This window comes from Ovis aries, chromosome 24 (genome assembly GCF_016772045.2).
Source record: "Ovis aries strain OAR_USU_Benz2616 breed Rambouillet chromosome 24, ARS-UI_Ramb_v3.0, whole genome shotgun sequence".
NCBI classification, from domain to species: domain Eukaryota; kingdom Metazoa; phylum Chordata; class Mammalia; order Artiodactyla; family Bovidae; genus Ovis; species Ovis aries.
The window spans coordinates 28,632,424-28,652,634 of NC_056077.1; the positions used below are offsets into that span (position 1 = coordinate 28,632,424).

General features: G+C 37.1%; 1 protein-coding gene across 4 annotated transcripts in view; it reads left to right on the forward strand.

Annotated features, from left to right (window-relative positions):
* TPST1 (tyrosylprotein sulfotransferase 1) overlaps positions 1 to 20,211 on the forward strand; it is a 91,388-nt gene that overhangs the window by 63,612 nt on the left and 7,565 nt on the right. For all 4 annotated transcript variants that reach the window (XM_060405859.1, XM_015104193.4, XM_060405861.1 and 1 more), the window contains exon 3: positions 2,094 to 2,292. In XM_060405859.1, the coding sequence (XP_060261842.1) occupies positions 2,094 to 2,292 (199 nt within the window). The remainder of the gene's footprint in view (positions 1 to 2,093; positions 2,293 to 20,211) is intronic.

Sequence of the window (20,211 nt, forward strand, 5' to 3'; positions counted from 1 at the left end):
TTCTCTGTCCTGGAGCTTGCTCAAACTCATGTCCATTGAGTCAGTGATGCTATCCAACCATCTCGTCCTCTGTTGTCCCCTTCTCCTGCCTTCAATTCTTTCCCAGCATAGAGAAACCTTGTTTGTGCGTTTCTTCTCAGCTCTGTGGTTGATGACATTATGTTGGTAGCTTGAAATTAGCAATAGTGGGAGTATTTACACCATTGCATGCATATGTGTTCATTGTCGCTCAGTTGTGTCCAGCTCTGTGACCCAGTGGACTGTAGCCCACCAGGCTTCTCTGTCCATGGGATTATCCAGAGTGGGTTGGAGTGGGTTGCTAATTCCTTCTTCAGGGGACCTTCCCTACCCAGGGATCCAACCTACGTCTCCTGCTTCTCTTCTCTGGCAGGCGGATTCTTTACCACTGAGCCACCCAGGAAGCCCTTTTTAATAAAACATTGCCCCGCCTTATAGTCTGGTGCAAGGATAAGATAGTTGGAAAAGGAAGCCAGCTACTTAAATGCAGGGAAATTAGGAGGCTTTTGTAGTAATCTGGGTGAGAAATGATGGTGACATGAACTAAGGTTAGTGGCAGTAAGACTAGCAGGAGAGCTTTTCCTACTCAAAGATAGAGCCTCCAGCACTTGAATAATTTGGGAGTGATCTTGCTTTCTCCCTGTCCCGTCTGAGATCTCTGGGTTTGCCTTGTAGACAGGTGGTGGTGCCATTTATCAAGATAAGATATACATGAAGAGGAGTAGATTTTGAACAGAAGATGAGGGGTTCAGTTTTGGACCACCTTAGTTTTTGGGTGTGTGCAGGGTATATGGGTAGGGTGACCATATAATGTATCATACACACTTGGACATTTACGGGTGTGAGTGTGATGTGCTGTTCATCATTAAGCTGGGAGCAATTGATATAAATTGGACCTGTCCTAGACATACTAGGATGTTCTTCACTCAGGTAAAAATATATCAAGAAAATATCATAGAGATGAAGCCATACAGGGAAATGCATAGAGTGAAGAGAGCAGTGAAGCCCTGGAGAAATTCTTGAGATAGAAGAATGGTGGCCATCAAGACAGGGAGGAAACGGGTCTAGTGGCCTCACAGAATCCCAGGGAAGAGTCATTTTATTTTCTCTTGTGTAATTTTGAAGGAGTGTAGCCGCTTTGAGGGATTCTTTATTAGATAATGTTTATCTTCAGTGAGAGATTGAAAAAGGAAAAGGTTTTTTTTAACCTTTAATTAGAATACTGTGTTCGAATGACTTTTTATGTATTATGATATTAATATAAAATTCTTTTAGGCATTTTTTTGTCACTTTTGTTTGATAGTCATTAGGCCAAAATCTGGTAGTTCAGATCCAATTTAAATACAGATGTCTTTTTATATTATATTTTGCACTGATATTATGAGTTTTTGCTCAAACATAGTATCACTATAGGCTTAAAGTTTATATCTAGGTCGAGTTAGAACGCATTTATTTTGTAATAGCAAAAGTCATAAGAACACTTTTCTTCCTTAAAAAATAGAGTTCTTTAGGAAATCAACAGAAAAATAAGACATAGGAATCTTTTGCATTGTTAGTGGATAATGGTTGACTATTTCCCCCCTAACATTTTATTTTGAAAAATTTCAAACCTACAAAAAACTGGAAGAATTATATCCACTAGCTACAATTAACATTTTGCTGTATTTACTTTTTCACATGATGTGTACATCTTTCTGTCCCTTTGCTCATCTTTCATCAAGCCATCTTATTTACCTGTTTTTTTGATGTATTTCAAGTAAGTTGATAAGCTGTTTTTCTGAGCATCTTGTTATTTTTTTCTGAGTGTTGTAATCAAAGTGTCAGTAATACATTTTGTGCAGATGTTTTCAGCTGACCCTTTTTCCTATTTCTAGAAATCTGAGACTGCCAATAATTGCTGCCAAATTGAGAATATTTTTAAAAAGTCTAGTAAATAATGTTAAGCCTGAAAAATGTGCTCTTTTTCAATAGCTTTATAATCCAGAGACTTGTAATTTTTAAAGTCATCAAAAATAATTTCCAGTACAGTTTTTGGTATTCTAAATACATATTTATTCACATTATACTGTTTTCAGAGTGGAGAGATCTACAGACCAAGTCATCAAGCCAGTCAATGTGGGTGCTCTATCAAAATGGGTTGGGAAGATACCTCCGGATGTTTTACAAGACATGGCAGTGATTGCACCCATGCTTGCCAAACTTGGATATGACCCGTATGCCAATCCACCTAACTATGGAAAACCTGATCCCAAAATCCTTGAAAACACCAGAAGGGTAAGTGGGAACTTCAAAGTGAATTGAGAAAACTGGGTATGGAATCTGGGTCTGGGAAAGTTTTTCATTTTATTTCTTGCTTTTTTTATGATCAGAAAATTGTTTTAAATTAGAAAAATCCTATTTGTAAAATGCTTCATCGTCAGAAATCTTCCACTGCATTTTAAGGATAACTATGGCTCTTTCCAGGGACTGTGGGGACAATTCTTCAATCTCTTTTTTCCCATTTTCTAAGAATAGTGCTTACTGTTGGAGAGATTTATTCTATTAGCTGATTATCATAAACTAGTCTAAACACCAGAATTGTTAGTGACCTCACTTCTAGTTTCTTTTTTCTCTGAATTTAATGGCTGCTTTACTTTGGTTAGATGAGGCATGCTTTCTTGGTATTTGAAAACTAAGCATTGACATATGAGAAGAATTATTATAAATAGGTACAATAAACTACCCTCTGATCGAGAGAAAGTTGCTAGTAAAGTGTGACTACAACTATATCTTTTAATAAGTTATGTTCATATCTCTATAATCTTATTGGAGAAAAGCTCAAAACTCAAAAAATCTGAATATATACCTTACCTCTATAATCTGTTTCAAATCAGATCTTAATGTATTCTTTTTTTATTGTGGTAAAATTCAAATCACAGAATTTACTGTTTTAACAACTTATAAGTATACAGTTCAGTACATTTGCATTGTTGTACTGCTGTCAGCACCATCCATCTCAAAGACTTCTTTCATCTTTTCAATTTGAAACTACAAACTCATTACACATTCCCGCTTCCTCCAGCCCCTGGCAACCACAATTCTACTTTCAATCTCTAGATTTAGTCTTTTTTGAAATTTCAGTTTAAATAAGACAACCATGTTAGCATAAGTCACTGATAGGCTATTTGATTTTCAAGATCAAAATTTCTTGCCTTTTTCTGGTATTCTCTTTTTATGTAGTGTTCTCCCCTCCCCATAGTCTTATATCACCTCTTTATTCTGTCCTCCTTTTGATACTTTTAACTGACTAACATATATTTCATGAGGCTAGTGGATAGTGAGTGGTTGACTATTTTCCCCCTAACATTTTATTATGAAAAATTTCAAACATACAAAAAACTGAAACAATTATATCCACTAGCTACAATTAACATTTTTCTGTATTTACTTTTTCACATAATGGATTTCCATGTGGATTTTTTACTCTTAGATATTACTTTTCTCTTTTCAAGTCATTAGTGGCTATTTGGAATGAGCTGTTTTCTTATAAACCATCATATAAGGAGGCAGATTCTTTTTGGTTTTAAAATTATCTTTATCCTTTTAATAGTTTTCCTATATGTAAGCATTATTATAAAATTATAAGCTCAGTTTATAAAATTTATAAAATTAAAAAGATAGGAAAAAATTCACCTATAATGTTACCACCCAGACAAATACCATTGTTAGTGTTTTGATGAATTTCCCTTTCTTCTGTACATGTTAAACAAAGGTAAGATTACATAACTTTTAATCTTACTTTTGCACACACAAAATCTTGTATCCCACCCTTTCCGCTTAATATTCATGAGCATTTTCTCATTGTGCACATGTTTTTTAACATAATTTTCATGGTTGTATAAATAAATCATTATATGAACCACTTTAAATTGAAACACAGCAGTAAGTGAATGAATGAATGAAAAGTGAATGAATGAATGAAAAGTGAATGAATGAATGAGGTTTCCCTAGTATGTGTTGTATATTCATTTCACTGTTTTTCTTTTGTTGTTTACAGTTTACTCTTTGGCAAGCAGTGCTGCAGTGAACATCTTTGCACATACTGCATTTTAGTGGGTTCTTTTTTTAAAGGTTAGAATAATGAGAGTGGAATTAAACTATGTCAGAGTATCTAAAATTTTGAGGTGCATGATATATGTTGATAAAGATTTTTTAGTCTTTTGAACTAGCAGCATAATACAGGTGATTTTCTTTTAGATTTTTGCTAATTTCAATAGGTTTCATTGATTAATATAATCGAACATTTCCAGTTATTACCTGCATCTATATATTCTTTTATGAAACTATTTCCTAAGTTTAAAAAAAGTTTTATGTGTGTTAAAGTTTTGTCAGTTATGTTCTGCTAAAGACAGTACACAGTCCAGCATCCATTATCATAGTCGTTTTTAATTTCTTGGTGATTGGTAATTCGTAGCTTTTGCTTGTGTACATACTAAAATGGTTTTTATAAACCAAGGTACATGTATAAATTATATTTAGAGGTTTCCTAAGCAGTAGACATTATAGTTTTCCTGCATGTGAGTTGGCTGGTTAGACTGTTCTTGGCTTGCTTGAGTGGTTAAGTAGGGAAGAATGCTGTGGTTTGAATCCTTGTGACTAGAGAGTTTGTTTCATACACATTTGTGGCTTTTGAAGAGTTTCGAAGTATAGGCTGGAAAAAGCCTCCCTCCCTAACCCTGTCTATCTCTAAAGTAACAAGTAATTTTGGGAGAAAAAAGATAAAGTGTGAAACATAGTTGCATTTTTGAGCTTTTTGTAATAAAACATAGAGCCGACATCCTTGTTTTGTGGTTTTTCAAAGCTACATATTTTCAAGGCTTTTTTCTGTAAAAGCTCAGATGCTAATATATCCAGCATTGATGATTGTGAAGTTTCATAAAGTAATGCTTAAAAATTGATCTTCGCTTGTCAGCTGTGACATGAGATTGACTCCAGAGAAAGAAGATGGCTGGGGAGATTGTGCCCTTTATTTATGGGTTGGGAGTAGGGGAAAAATTCACATTTTGACTGGGAATATAGAATCCAAAGTTCTAGGCCTAAAAATTGTGTTTTTCATACAACTTTGGATAGTCTAGAAGTATTGGTGTCTGAGTCAGTGTATTTTGGAGACATGTTGCTCAATTTTAAATAGAAAATCATGTGCTTCATGGCTATTCTGACTCAGATGGTAAACTGGAAATGAAATGCTAACTAATATTCCATGTCCTTTCCCATCACTGAGGTCTCTAATCCCCAAATTGTAGCACATTTCAGTAAATAGCGCCCTCTAGGTTACATTCCAGCAATCTCCCTCCCCATGTTACATTCTAGCAATCTCCCTCCCCATGTTACATTCTAGCAATCTCCCTCCCCTTGGGTTTTTAATCTTTTTAGATTTATAGACTTTTGAGATCTGATAAAACTATGGGTCCCTGTCTGAGAAATAAGATAACATATATATAGAGAAAATTTTATTCTATAATTTTAATGGATTCATAGATGTCTCTAAAGCCCATCAGATTAAGAACTTCTGTTTTATAGTCTCCTTGAAAAGCTCATTCACTCGTGTGACTTTGATTACAATCTATTTGCTGATTATCATAAATCTGTATCTCCTAGGGTCTCTTTCTTGAGCCCCAAACTCATTTTTTTCAGCTGCTTTCTGTATCGCTCCACCTGGTTGTTCGCAAGTACTTCAAACTCAATGTCCAAAATGAATTTATTGTCCATACCTGTTCCCTGATAGAAGCTCGACAGATTGTTCTCTAAACTGAGCAAGAATCTAGAATAGGGGCGAGATTAGGCTGTGTTTATCTATATTTGCACTGTCTGTGAGCCAGGAAGCAGAGTCCTCAGGACACATGGGTCAAGCCCCAAACAGAGCGGTAACAGACTTGGTTACTAAACCTGAACAGTGAGCTGAAAAGCAAATCCAAGTGTGAATGGAATATCCAGTTGAAAACCAGATTAGATAGTACTAAGGAAGAACAAAGAGTCAAATAGAAAAGCACATATCAGTGTACAGAACCGACAGAGCAAACAAGAAGGAACTTGAATATTAAGTTAGGTGGGAGAGAGAGTTGGTTTATATTCCTGAACCAGACAGGAAGGGCACCCAAAGCTGGTGCTCCGTGACATCGTGGAGGGATAGGGTAGGGAGGGAAGAGGGTGGGGGCTTCAGGATGGAAGGGACACGTGTATACCTACGGCCAGTTCATATTGATGTATGGCAAATACCATCACAATATTGTAAAGTAATTATCCTCTAATTAAAATAATTTTTTTTTTAAAAAAAGGACACACTGAAAAAAAGAGAAGCTACAGCTGTTGGAATCAATGTTCTTGCATTAACAGGAGAGCCTGTAATGCACACCTGTGTTTTCAAAAACTTCTGTATGTTTTTCCTGTCTCCATGCATAGCATTTGTTTGTCTAGTGATCAAAGTTAGTTAGGATTACCTAGCTTTGCAGATGACATGTAATTAATTAATCACCAGGCCCCCTTGATTATATATTTGAAAGTATCTTGACTCAGCTCTTATTTAGCTACCTTACTTATTTCAGTTTCTCCTCATTTTTCACATGAATTATGCTTTATTCTCCTTTGTGTATGTGAGTGTATTCATTCTTCTACATTTAAAAAAATATTCAGTGACAATTACTTTTTTAAAAGTTCAAATCTGAATGTATCTGAACACACTATTCCCTTGTGTAAACCTTGAGTAGCTCCACTAGTACTATAGGATAAAGCCCAGACTTCTTAGAATGGTGCTTTTCAACCTAATCTTTGGAAATTTTCTGATGCGCTTTTTATTGTTGGTTTCTAAGTTAATTCCATTACAATTAGAGAATACGCTAGTGTGGTTTCAGTCCTTTGAAATATATTGAAAATTGCTTTGTGGCCAGCATATGTTCTCACATGTCACTTGAGAGGATGTATATTCTGCAATTGTTGCAGAATTCTATAAATATTGATTAGGTCCTGTTGTTTTGGTGTTGCTCAGATCTTCTAATTCTTATTGCTTAGAAGATCTTCTAATTCTTATTGCTGGGGGGGGGTCTAATTTTATCAGTTTTTGGATAAAGATGTGAATTTGTTCTTTTATTTCTATCTATTTTGCTTCCTGTGCTTTGAATCTGTATCATTAGGAGCATACCTTTTTATATATTTGTAAGTAATTAGCTCTTACTATGGAGTGTGTCTCATCATCTCTGATGTTTCTCTCTGGAAATCTCCTTTGTCTCATGTAAGCGTAGCCATTTCATTGTTTTTATGCAACCATGTTGAAAATGTCATTATTTCTTCTTCATTATATGAGAATATTTTGCTTGGTGTAAAGTTCTAGACTGACAGGTTTTTTAGTTTTGTTTGCTTGTTTTACTTTCAGCACTCAGAATATGTTATTTTATTGGTTGTCATTGTTTTTATGGGAAGTCAACTAAAATTCTTATGAATGTAATAGCTCTTTTGTTTGTTCTTTGTTTTTGAGTGCTAAAGTTCAGCAGTTCTGTGCTTCTTTGACACATAGTTCACTTGATAGAATTTGCTGTTGTTTAGTTGCTAAGTTGTGTCCAATTCTTTTTGACGGTATAGACTGTAGCCTGCCAGGCTCCTCTGTCTGTAGATTTCCCAGGCAAGAATACTGGAGTGGGTCACCATTTGCTTCTACAGGGGATGTTTCCAACCCAGGGATTGAATCCGCATATCTTGCATTGGCTGGCAGATTCTTTACTGCTGAGCCACCAGGGAAGCCCTGTTTTTTGTTTTTGACTGCTATAAGATTTTTCTCTTCAGTTTTTGCCAGTTTGACTAAAAAGTGCCAGATTCACTGATCCTCTTTTTGCCATCTCTCGCTTCAGGTTTGATTTGCTTTTAATTAACTTACGTTTGAATTCATTGATCCTTCCTTCTTCTGTGTCCAACCTGCTATTAATCCCATCCAACGACTTCATTTCAGATAATATATTTCTCAGAACTAGAATTTCTGTTTCTTTGCTGGAATCCTCCCATCTCTTCACTCATTATGTTCATCTTCTCCTCTGAATTCTTTTAACATTTTAATAATTATTTTAAAGTCCTTATACATGGGTCTTTCTTTTGGCTCTTTTTCTTAATTATAAATTATGCTTATTTACTTCTTTGCATGTTTTATGGTTTGTTTCATACTGGACCTTTTGTATAAAAGAAGTAACCTAGATAATATTTTTCCTTTATTTTTCCCAGATAGGGCATATTTTTTCCTCTCTCAGGCAGCTGGGGTATTTGGCTGATCATTCAAATTTCAGTGAGTTAGACTGAGCTGGGGCTGAGCAGCAATTTTAGTCAGTTTACTTCTAGATTTAAATGAAATTATGGAGATTGGATCTTTAGCCCAACCCGCAGTTTCCTGTGTTCTGAGGATGAAAGGCTGATTTCTTTGGCTTTTTAAAAATAGCAGCTGGCAGGGAGTGGGTTGAAGCTTAAATTAATTTGTTTCACCTCTGGATTGCAGCTGCAGCAGGGCCCTGGAATCTAAGGACCACACAAGTTTAGATCTCTCTCCTTTCTAGCTCTGCTTCCTCTGCTGCCTACTCAGCAGAAGTCCCTTGGGTTATAGTTATTACACCAAGAGATTTATTTTTACATCTGAGCCTCTTCTAGATTTGAATTCATCATACCAGTTTACACTGCCACTGAAAGTTCAGCTTCTTTTTGTCTTATCAGCAAAATCTTTCACCTCTGGTAGGCTTGCTTTTCTGCCTGTCTGTACGCAGATTAGGCAATTGATTCAAGATAGAAAGAGGCTCTTTGCTCACCTTTGAAGAACTCATCCTTCTCAGGAAGTCATTTAGACTTCATTGCTTCTTTGCATCCACTGCTCTTTGATGGCTCTAAAGAAAAGTTTATCCGATGTTTTCTTATCGTTTCAATGAGATCTTCTGTTTCATAGCCATAACGGAACTCCTTAGAACAGCATTAAGATTCTTTGTCTGCTGCATTCAGTCTTCCTTTTCAACCTCATCTCTTTTTATCCTTCTAGTCACACCACACTACCTGCCTTTCATTCTCTTGGCACATTCTTATAACCCTGTAACTTGGCACTTGCTCTTCTTGCCTTGATTAACTTGCGTCTCAGCTCACATGACGCCTCTTATGTGCCACAGATTCTTCTACTATTCTTCGTGCCTGCCTTTGCTCTTGCAGTTATAGTATCGTTTATATTATTTGCTACTTCTTTTATACTAAGGATTTTTCAGAGGCATGGACCATATATAAATTTTGTATCTTGAGCACTTGAGAGTTAGTAGGTGTTCAGTAAAATGATCATTATTAAAAGCAAAAATAAACCTTAGACATAGAAAGAAGAATATTTCTTTGACCAAAAATACTGTGTCCTAATGTGAAGTTCTTGTAGGCAACATTTGAAGTCATAGCCCAGACAATCTGGAAATTAACACACTTCTGAATAATTAATGAGCCAAAGGAAAAAATCACTAGAGATATTAGAAAATATTTTAAACTGAATGACAAAGAAGATACAACATATCAAAATTTGTGTTGATAATTGTTTTATAGTCGTGCATCTGTTCTATCTCAGGGAATGTACAATGTGCACGTGATAAGAATGTGTATTCTGCATGTGTTGAATGTGGTGTCCTTTAAGTATCAATTAGAAATTAAATCAGGGTTGTTGATAGTGTTTTTCAGAGCCTGTATGACATTACGTAGTTTCATTCATACTGGGCATTGTACCTGCAGAACCTCCAGGAAGAAATAGTAATGCACTGTTGTGTATGCATTGTTTTATTTCTTGTGATCAGTGATCAATGATATTTGATGTTACTGTTGTGATTGTTCTGGGCACCTCAAGCCATGCCCATTTAAGACAATGAACTTAACTGACAAATGTTTTGCGTGTTCTGATTCCTCTACTGATTGGTGATTCCCCCATCTCTCTCCCTCTCCTTGGGCTTCACTGTTTCTTGAGACATAGCAATATTGAAATTAGGCCAATTTATAACCCTACAATGGCCTCTAAGTGTTAAGTGAAAGGAAAAGTTTTATACCTCTTACCTTAGATCAGAGTTGGAGATGATTAAGCTTAGTGAAGAGAGCATGTAGAAAGCTGAGACACAGCAAAAGCCAGACTTCTTGGCACCTTCAGTTAGCCAGGTTGTGAATGCAAAGGGAAGGCTCTTGAAGGAAATTAAAAGTGCTCCTCCAGTGAACACACAAATATTAAGAAAGCAAACAGCCCAGGTCTCCCACATTGCAGGTGGATTCTTTACCAGCTGAGCTACAAGGGAAGCCCAAAATAATCCTTTCCAAGTATTACTTCTCATTGACAATGTACTTGGTCACCCAAGAGATCTGATAGGAATGGACAGTGAGATTGTTTTTTTTCATGCCTGCTAACACAGCATTCATTCTGAAGCACATGGGTCAAGGAATAATTTTGACTTTTGAGTCTTATTTAAGAAATACCTTCATAATACTGTATCTTAGATAGAAAGCAATTCCTCTGATGGATCTGAGCAAAGGAAATTAAAAACCTCCTAGAAAGGATTCATCATTCTAGATGCTGTTAAGAACATTCATGATTCATGGGAAGAGATCAAAATATCAACATTAACAGGAGTTTAGTAGAAGCTGATTCCAACTGTCATAGATGACTTGAAAGGGTTCAAGACTTCAGTAGAAGAAGTAAGAAGATGTGGTGGAAACAGCAAGAGAACTAGAATTAGAAATAGAACCTGAGGATGCGACTGAATTGCTGTAACCTCATGATAAAACTTTAATTCATGAGGAGGTGCTTCTTCTGGATGAGCAAGAAAAGTGGTTTCTTGAGATGGACTCTACTACTGGTGAAGATGCTATGAAGATTGTTGATATGAAAACAAAGGATTTAGAATATTATAAATTTAGTAGATAAAGCAGCAGTAGAGTTTGAGAGGATTGATTCCAGTTTTGAAAGAAGTTCTACTCTGTGGGTAAAGTGCCATCAAACAGTATTGTATGCTACAGACAAATTGTTCATGAAAGGAAGAGTCGGTGCAGCAGACATCATTGTTGTCTTATTCTTAAAAATTGCCAGAGCCACCCTGACCTTCAGCCACCACCACCCTGATGGTCAGCAGTCATTAGCATTGAGGCAAGACCAGCAAAATAATTATGATTCACTGGATAGTGTCAACATAACTTTTATAGGCACTGGGACACCAAAAAAATCTGTGTGACTAGCTTTGTTGTAATATTTGCTTCATTGTGGTTGTCTAGAACCAAACTCACAGTATCTCCAAGGTGTGCCTGTATTATTTCCTGTTGTTGTTGAATCAATGTGGTGACACTGATAGACATTCAACTTTGCTTTTTTCAAATGTTCATTTTTGGGACTTGAAGTCTTAAATAAGTATCAGTGGGCTTCATGTGAATTCTTCATGTATTTTTCACTTAATACATTTTACATTTCAACAAGTGACTGTTGCTGTTTTATCACTAAGTCATATCCAACTCTTTGCGACCCTGTGGTCTGTAGTCTGCCAGGCTCCTCTGTTTGTGGGATTTCCCAGACAAGAATACTGAAGTAGGTGGCCATTTCCTTCTGCAGGGGATCTTGACCCAGGGATTGAAAATGCGGCTCGTGTTGCGTCTCCTGCATCTCAGGTGGATTCTTTACCACTGAGTGACTCGTTCTCCTAAATAGTGACTTGACAGACAAGCGAGCATACAGAGACCTCATCTTGTAGTGGAAACCTGTTGACCATGCTTTATCACCGAATGAAGACTGTGCAGACTACTGCCAGTTCCTTTCTATTTTTCCACCACTTTTCAACCCAGAGATGCTGCTGCTTTCCAGGGAGACAGTAGGAGTACTCAGAAGCCCTGTGCCTGCCCCTCCGAATTATTTCTTCCTCTTCTTTCCTTCTTTCCACGGATAACTTCTATCCTAAATTCTGCCATCATGGATTTAATTTTGCTGGCTCTTAAATTTCATAGAAGTGAAATCATACAGTTTATTTTGAAGAAAGGAAAAAAGCAGTCTTAGATATCAAAAAACTGATCTGAGACAACCTCTAGCCTATGGTTGATTAGAAACTGACCTTTTGTGCTCAACACTAAAATATGATGGTCTTCTCCTGGATATCAATGATCTCACAGAGCACCAACACAAGGCAGAAGTCCTCTTTAACCACGATGAACTGAGAAAAGATAAGACCACTTTGTAGTAACAATGAAATACCAAATACCCACCTCTTGCTTCTTAACCAAAAATACCTTTATTCTCACTTCTAGTGTTCCTTTCTTTTAGATAAGATTTATTAAGTTACCTATTTAGAGAGTAATCCCTGCCTGCTGGCAGCCCCCAGTCCAGAGCAAAACCCTATTTCCTTGGACTCTTCCCCAAATCACCTAACCAAAATCATGAGAGTCCTTTCTGATGCTCTTTTCCTGAGATATCCCACATTTCCATGGTGTGTGTGTTCCCTTGCTTAAAGGAGTAATGAATTCAACATGTTCAACTACAGCTATATTGCTGGTAGTCTTTAGCTGGAGGGTACTGACAGTATTCTTTTGTGTCTGGTTTCTGTCCTTTAACATTCGTGAGTTTTGTGTTGTTGCATTTCACAGTAATTCATTTTTGTTTTTTAATGTGATACAATAGTTGCACAACTGTTTGGACATTTGAGTTGTTTATAGTTGTAGGGATGTTTTAATGTTGATATACAATATCCTTGTACATGTCTTTTGATGAAAATGAGTATGCACTTTTGTTAAGAATATGCCTGAGAGTTACATTAGGATTTTCCAAGACAGTAGTCTTAAAATTCTTATGCTTCCAAGTGTAGCTGATTATAGCAAAAAGATGGAAAGTAAAACCTACGAAGGGAAAAGGCACATGGGGTAAAAACTCTGGAGGAAACCAGGTGCTATCTTTCAAATGTCCCTCACAGTGGAGTCACATAGGATTTGCTTCATTCACCCAGCAACATGTGTGACAACACATGTGAATTGTTCCCAGCCAGGGAGCTCACCAGAGCTTTTGAATCCAGGATTTTTACTGGGGGATTGGTCATGTAGGCATGTAGACCCCCCCAGAGAAAAAACAGATGTTCACCATAAATAAATTACTAACATAAACTAGCTGCTCAAACTGGGACAGGCCAGCCCAAGGCCTCAGACATGCAAAAACATTCCTATAGACAGAACACTCTAGGCTCAGATCCCTGGAGCCAGCCAAGAGTAGTCCTGAAAATAGGCCTTTCTTTGGAGTGCAACATTTGAGCAAAATAGCCCTGCTAAGTTAATCTTTTCCATCACAGAATGAATGAACATATGGGTCAGAGGGCATTTGAATGTGCAAATTTAGGAGATAATGCTAAGTGACTAGATTTTCTTACTAGCAGGTGTATGAGAATTTCAGTTGTTCTACATCATCAATATTAGAGTCAATCTTTTAAAATTTTAGTCTAATAGGAGCATAGTGATGTTTTATTATGGTTAAAATGAGTATTCCTTAATAACTAAAGAGAGCAAACCCTTTTTCATGCTATTTGCCACTGAACTATGTTATGAAATGCTTTTTTCAAGTCTCTTACCCAATTTTCTATGAAATCATTTGCTTTTTCCTTAATGATTTTTAGAGATTCTCTGCGTATTTTGATGTGTGATGTTTTTATGTATCTCACATATGTTCTCCCACTTTGCCTTTTCTCTCCGTTAAGGCTGTCTTTTTAAGAATAGAAATTCCTGGGACTTCCTGGTGGTCCAGTGGTTTAGGTTGTTACCTAATAATGAACAGAGTTCCCTGTGCAATATTACAGAAGGTTAATTTTAAATACAGCAATGTGTATATCTCAATCCCACACTTCCTAACTATCCCTCCACCCATAAACATAAACTCATTCTGTAAGTCTGTGAGTCTGTTTCTGTTTTGTAAGCAAGTTCATTTGTAGCATTTCTTTTTCTGTTCTGCTTATACATGGTATATCATGTATATTTCTCTTTCTCTGTCTGACTTATTTCGCTCAGTATGACAATCTCTCAGTCCATCCATGTTGCTGCAGGTGGCATTATTTCATTCTTTTTAATGGTTGATTCTTGAATTCATTTATTTCCAAAAGTAGAATTGAATAGAATGAGTTAACAGTATTCTATAACATAATGTCATATGTAACCCTCAAGGTTCAGTAGGTTCCAAGCAGGGAGGGCCCAGTGAAGTTGCTTCTTCTGCTTCTCTGCTTAATCTGTACTGTAAATTGGCCTCAGAAACTATTCTTGGTCCATCATCTGTAAAAGTGGAGACCATTATGAAGGAATCTCTTCATTTATTTATTTTTTGTCCAACTGTCCATTCATCCCTGCATCCAGGATATACAGATAATTAAGGATCTGTCCCTGTCCTTAAGAAGTATGCTGAAAATAGATGTGTAACTAACTGTAGTTCAACATGATAACTGCCATAAATTTAAGGCATTTGGGATGCTATGTGAACACAGAACTGGCTCTACTGGATTGTCATGTTTAAAGGATAAGTTAAAAGTTCCTAGTTTGAGAAAAGAAGGAAAAAGCACCCCAGTGAAAGGAAATTGATGAAATTATTATTGACTGTACCTGTGTGTATTAACTGTCCTTCAGTGTTACTGAAAATTATGTTCAACATGTTTACCTTTGAATAGAGATGTATTCTTGCCTGGTAAGTATCCTGTAGTAAACTGATACAGTTTCTTAATCATCCTGCATATTAAACTTTTCTCCCCTGGAAATCAACACCCTGATGCTAAGTTTGCTGTATTTATGTTGCTTTCTTGTAGAGGTTCCTATGTCACATTTATTACACATTCCCAATTCAATTTACATTCCAATCCATCTTGTACAGCTTCACCCAAAAGTCAATACACCTTTTCTTAAAAACATTTTTGGAGGGTAGATGATGCTTATGAACTGATTAATATATTTCTTCTTGATATAGGGAATGTATTAATAACACTTGTCCATTGTTTGTAACACACGACTGTTGAATGCTGCAGAAACCCAGTCTAAGGTTTGCAAAGCTGCCAGAATACTTTTAAGACAAATGAGAACATGTAAACATGCATGCTATCAGCTGTTTCATGTTTATATTTTAGCGATAATAAGTCTCTAGTGGGCCAGAAGAGCCCAGCGGGATTAAAGATGTAAATTTCAAAATCTAGATTCCTTTCTGTATTATCATATCTGGCCGGAGTTGTGTTTTCTCTGCATGTGAAACTATTGTTATTTCTCGAGGGGAAATGCTTTTTATATTATTAAAAATAGTGAATTGCATAACAAAACAAATATCAGGCCATGCCTGGACCAATGATGAAAGTTTGTCGTAAACTAAGAAGTAATCCAGTTCTGTGCACTTGAGTGCTCTTGGAAAGAGGATGGAAAGAAGGAAGAAGGCAGAAAGGAGGAATAAATTAGATTTGAGCTTACAGAGAAATTTGAATTCATAACCAGAGGTTATAAGACTGATCTTTTAACCCTTGGAATGTGTGTATGTATACACATGTGTGTACATACATGCACACACTTTGAAGAAAACAGTGAGCAAAAGCAGCACTTTAAAATCTGCAGTGCATGTAGTATGGTCATTAGTGTGTGTTTCTGGACGTTGTTTAAAATTTTTTTATTTTGAAAGAATGTTTTGAATTAAGTCATTGTTCATCTTGGGTACCCAAGCCAGAAGAAACAGACTTTTGTGACCTAATCTCAGAAATAACATTCCATCACTTTTGCCATATTCTAGTTGTTAGAATCTAGTCACTAGATCCAACTCACACTTAAAGGAAAGGAATTACACAGGTCTTAAATACCAGACACAGGGATCATCAGGGAATGTGGCCACAAACACTTTTAGCATGAAAATAATTTAGAAATAGTTTCATATTCTCCATAAGATCAAGCCAGATTCAGAATTAGGCCTCATAACATGTCTGCCACCTTTTCCTGTAAATTGTAGACGCTTGACTGTCTGAAATCCTTGGGGAACCCATCATTTTAGAAAGTCAGGTTTCTGGGTAGATGTGTCTCGTTTAGGACCAAACCTTAATATTTTGATGTAGAATTCCTCTGCATTTTGATGATGTATTTCTTTACCTTCTTAAGTAAATTATTGATCATAATTTGAATTTTTATTTCATCCAAAGGAAATTACTATATGTGTTAGAAAATGCCCATCCTCTCTTTATATAGGATATAGAACTGTGGGTCCCTTTCTTAAAGAACTCAAGGCTTCCTGTCTGCCTTTTACAATTTCTTTGTCTTCCTTTGTTTCATTTGTCACTTCTCAGTTATCAGTACTTGCCCATTACCTTCCTGTTCGCTGTATCTGATTGCTATAGGTTGAAACCAAATAACTTGTGATGGTTAAAAATGTGTATAAAGGAAAAGGGACCTAAAAGACTCGATTAAATAGAAGACTCAATCTTCAGTCTGCAGGTATGTTAATAACATCCATTTTAGCTCCATGGAGACTTTTGTTTACGTCTTAATTGTAAACTGTTACTATAGGTGAGGCTGTGGTAGCAGGTGAAGTGGTATTGGGCATGGCTGGTCAGCTTCTAATTAATCTTGTAAGAAAATGGAAAGTGGCCTGAGGACAAATAACAAGAAGATGCATTGCTTGCTTCAGTCAGTATTCAGAACCTCTTCTTTCTTGGGTTTTTGAAGGTTCACAGGCAGCTTAGATAAATTCTCTTCCCTTCTCTAGCTTTGTATTCTAGGTAATCCACAACTGAAGGCTTTGCTTGTAATAGAGTTGATTATACCTCACTCCACAAACTTGAATCTGACGTTAGTCAGAGTCACCTGACTTCTAGATACCACTTTTAAAAATTTTCCTTCTCTGTCATTGGTGGCCTCTTCTCAGTCTTTGCTGGTTCTCCCTCTTCTTCCCAACCTCTTAATGTTGGAATACCCCCATGACTCAGTCTTAAGTCATCTGCTCCCTGTCTCTACCCTGAGCACCTAGGTCATCTCATCAGGTGTCAAGTTTTAAATACCATCTATAAGTTGATGTTTCTCAAATTTCTGTATCCCAGCACAGACCTCTTCCGTGAATCCTAGATTTGTATTTCTGACTACTTGACATTTTCATGTATTGTCCAGTAGATGGCTCAAGCTTAACATTTCCAAATTGAACCCCTCAAAATCTGTTATATCCCAGAACCTTTCCCAACTGAGTTGATGGCAACTTCATATTTCCAGTTGGTAATTGCTTAAGCCAAACACTTTGGAGTCATCCTTGACGTCCCTCTGCTCTTTCACATTCCACATCTAGTCTATTAGGAAATCTAGATATAATTAGGGGGGAGAAATCCACAAGGGTACTGCTGTGCACCACCTCCACCACCTCCCTGTCCTGTCCAGATTACTGCTGTTGCTCCACACCCTGTCCTTGATCCTCTGCAGACCAAACAGAGCAATTAGGGTGACCCTTTTAAAACGGAAGTTCAATCATGGTACTTAGTAACTTTCCATTTTACTACACTGGACAAATTTATGTCTCTGTGCCTCAGTTACTTCATCTGTAAAAAGAGAATAATACCTCCCTCAGAGGACTGTGGGATTTGATAAGGGGAAACATGAAACGCATGCTCAGCACCAACCTGATGCAGAGAAAATAAAATTTAGCTGCTGTTATTATTTTTATTTCCAGTGCACCCTCTAAATCAGAAGCCTACTTTTGTTTCCTTGTTTTGCAGAGCTTGAGGTGGGAGGGTTCTCTAGGAACGTTTAGATTCTGAGTACCTAGCTCATTTCTGTCTAGTAAAATCCTCAGTTCATTAGTACCAGAGGGTAGGATGTCCAGAAACACTATTCCTTTAGCCAGAGGAAATTCCATTTCTAACTTCGCTGTTTTTATAAGTGATTCTGTACTTGGTTTCTTGCACTAAATAGAAACTGCTTGGTCAATAGAAAGTTCAGATACAGATATAAAAAAACAACAACAACAAAAGGCTCAGTCAACAAATAAGTGGAAAACTGTCTCTTCTCATTATCCTTTAGGGAAAAAAATGCTTCAAAAGTTAGGAGCTATGGTACTGACAGAAGTTAGGAACTTTCTGACCCCTTTTTGTTTTTTTTTTTTTATTAAATTTGTGATATCACATATTTAGGGTTTTGGTGTATTTTTGTCCCACTTCATATAAGCCTTACCTCTCTGAAACTATTGATTCCTGGAAGACACTTATAATATTTAATGTTCCCACTCATATTTTCTGTAATGTCTTGCTGGTTTTTACAACGAACCAAAAAGAAAAGAAAGAATTTAACGATAATAATTTTCTAATACTAATAGCTGCAGAGCATAGTATAAAGGGAGAGTGCTGAGCTGGGGGCTTCTGAGCCTCCTGCTGCACTGACTAGCCGTTTGACGCGGTGGGCTTGTGTTGCACCTTCCACTTGAATTCTAGCAGAAGAAGCTGAGAGAGAGAAGACTCGGTTCCTGAAAGGGTGTGAGGAATATAAGAAGTTTGTTAGGGACCAAACCCGCTAACAGTGGAAGGGGTCCTGGGGCAAGGATACTGGTTTTGGTTCATAAAGGAGCCAGGGTACAGGACCCTAGGTCTGAGCAGCTTATGCCCAGGGCTTGGAGAAGGGGGCTTCGGACTCAGGTCCCTGAATAGAGGGAGAAGGAAAGACTTGAGAGTCTGGTAAAAAGCTAAAACAAAAAGCCTATTCTGATAGCTTGACCCTCTGTTTTGATATAGTGTCTGCTTGCCCCAGAGATAGCAGACAGAAGCACCGTGGTAGTTAGCGTGATACAGACACTTCCTATGTCAGAAAGCTGGAGCAGTAATACAGTGTTAGATGTCAGTTGTATCTCAGTAAAACTAGGGAGAAATGAACAGAACTGGAGCAATCTCTGGACTCTGAGGCTGGGGTAAAGCAAATAGGATTCTTACCTGTGGATTCTTTGGAGAGCAGCTAGGCTAGCTCTGCAGCGGCCTGGGGCTGTTTGGAGGAGTGGGGGCAGCTTTTGACCTTCCCAACAGCTGCACCGTTGTTATCCTGCACCCCCACCTCAGTTTCCAGTGTGATGCGTTGCTAAAGAAATAGCAAGTCTCCTCGGTGCTTTAATTTAGGCTTCCTAGGACTGTAGCAGAGACCCTAAAGAATAGACTAGGTTTTAGAAATTGCAGAGGAAGAGACAGGAAAAAAGTACATTCATTCTCTGAGTCTCAGAAGGAATAGTGCTACTTTTAGAAGTGAAAGCCAGCTTATACCCAAGTGAAACCCTTTAAGTTAGTAAGCTTTAGTATTCACCATTTAAAAGATTGTTCTGTGCTTGGGGGGCGAGGGGGCGGCTACCCACTGACTCTTCTCAGTAACAATCCATAGTTTCTTTCTGTAGTTTCTCAACATTTATCAAAGCTGTTGCTGATGGAAACCTTCCTCACTTGATTAACATGAATAGTTCCCAATTTTTTGCTGTTGTTGACAGTGTTGAAAGAGACATCTTTGTACTTAAATAAATTGTGTGTGTGTGAAAGAGCAAGCCTAGTAAATTCTTAAGCTATTGGCTTAATTTGTTCAGTTGTTTTTTTTTTCTGAAGTATAGTATACATATAGAAAAGTATACAAACCACAGCTCAGTAAATAGTCACAAAATGCACACATGTTTATAATCACTACCCATATCAAGACAGAAGATTCACCAGCACCCTACAAGCTTCTCTCATCCTTCTTCCCAAGCCCTACCACTCCACTCTTCCCCACAGTAAACACTATCCTGGTTTCTAACATCAGAGTTCCCTTGCCTATTTTTGAACTTAAAAAATTTTTAAGGGAGAAACTTGCCTGGTGGTTCAGTGGTTGAGAATCTGCCTTGCAATGTAGGGGACATGAGTTTGATCCCTGGTTGGGGAACTAAGATCCCACATGCCTTGGAGCAACTAAGCCTGCATGCCACATCTAGAGAATCCGTGCCCCACAACTGAAAGATCCCGCATGACACAACTAAGACTCAGTGCAGCCAAATAAATAAATATAAACAAAATTTTAATGGAAACATATGTTATATTATTTTTTGGAGTCTCATCATTATGTATTTGGATTCATCTAGGTTGTTGGTATAGCATTAGTTCATTTCTAAAACTTCAGGATGAAAAAATAAATAAATAAAACTTCAGGATGGCATATCGTTATATACATAAACACATTTATTTA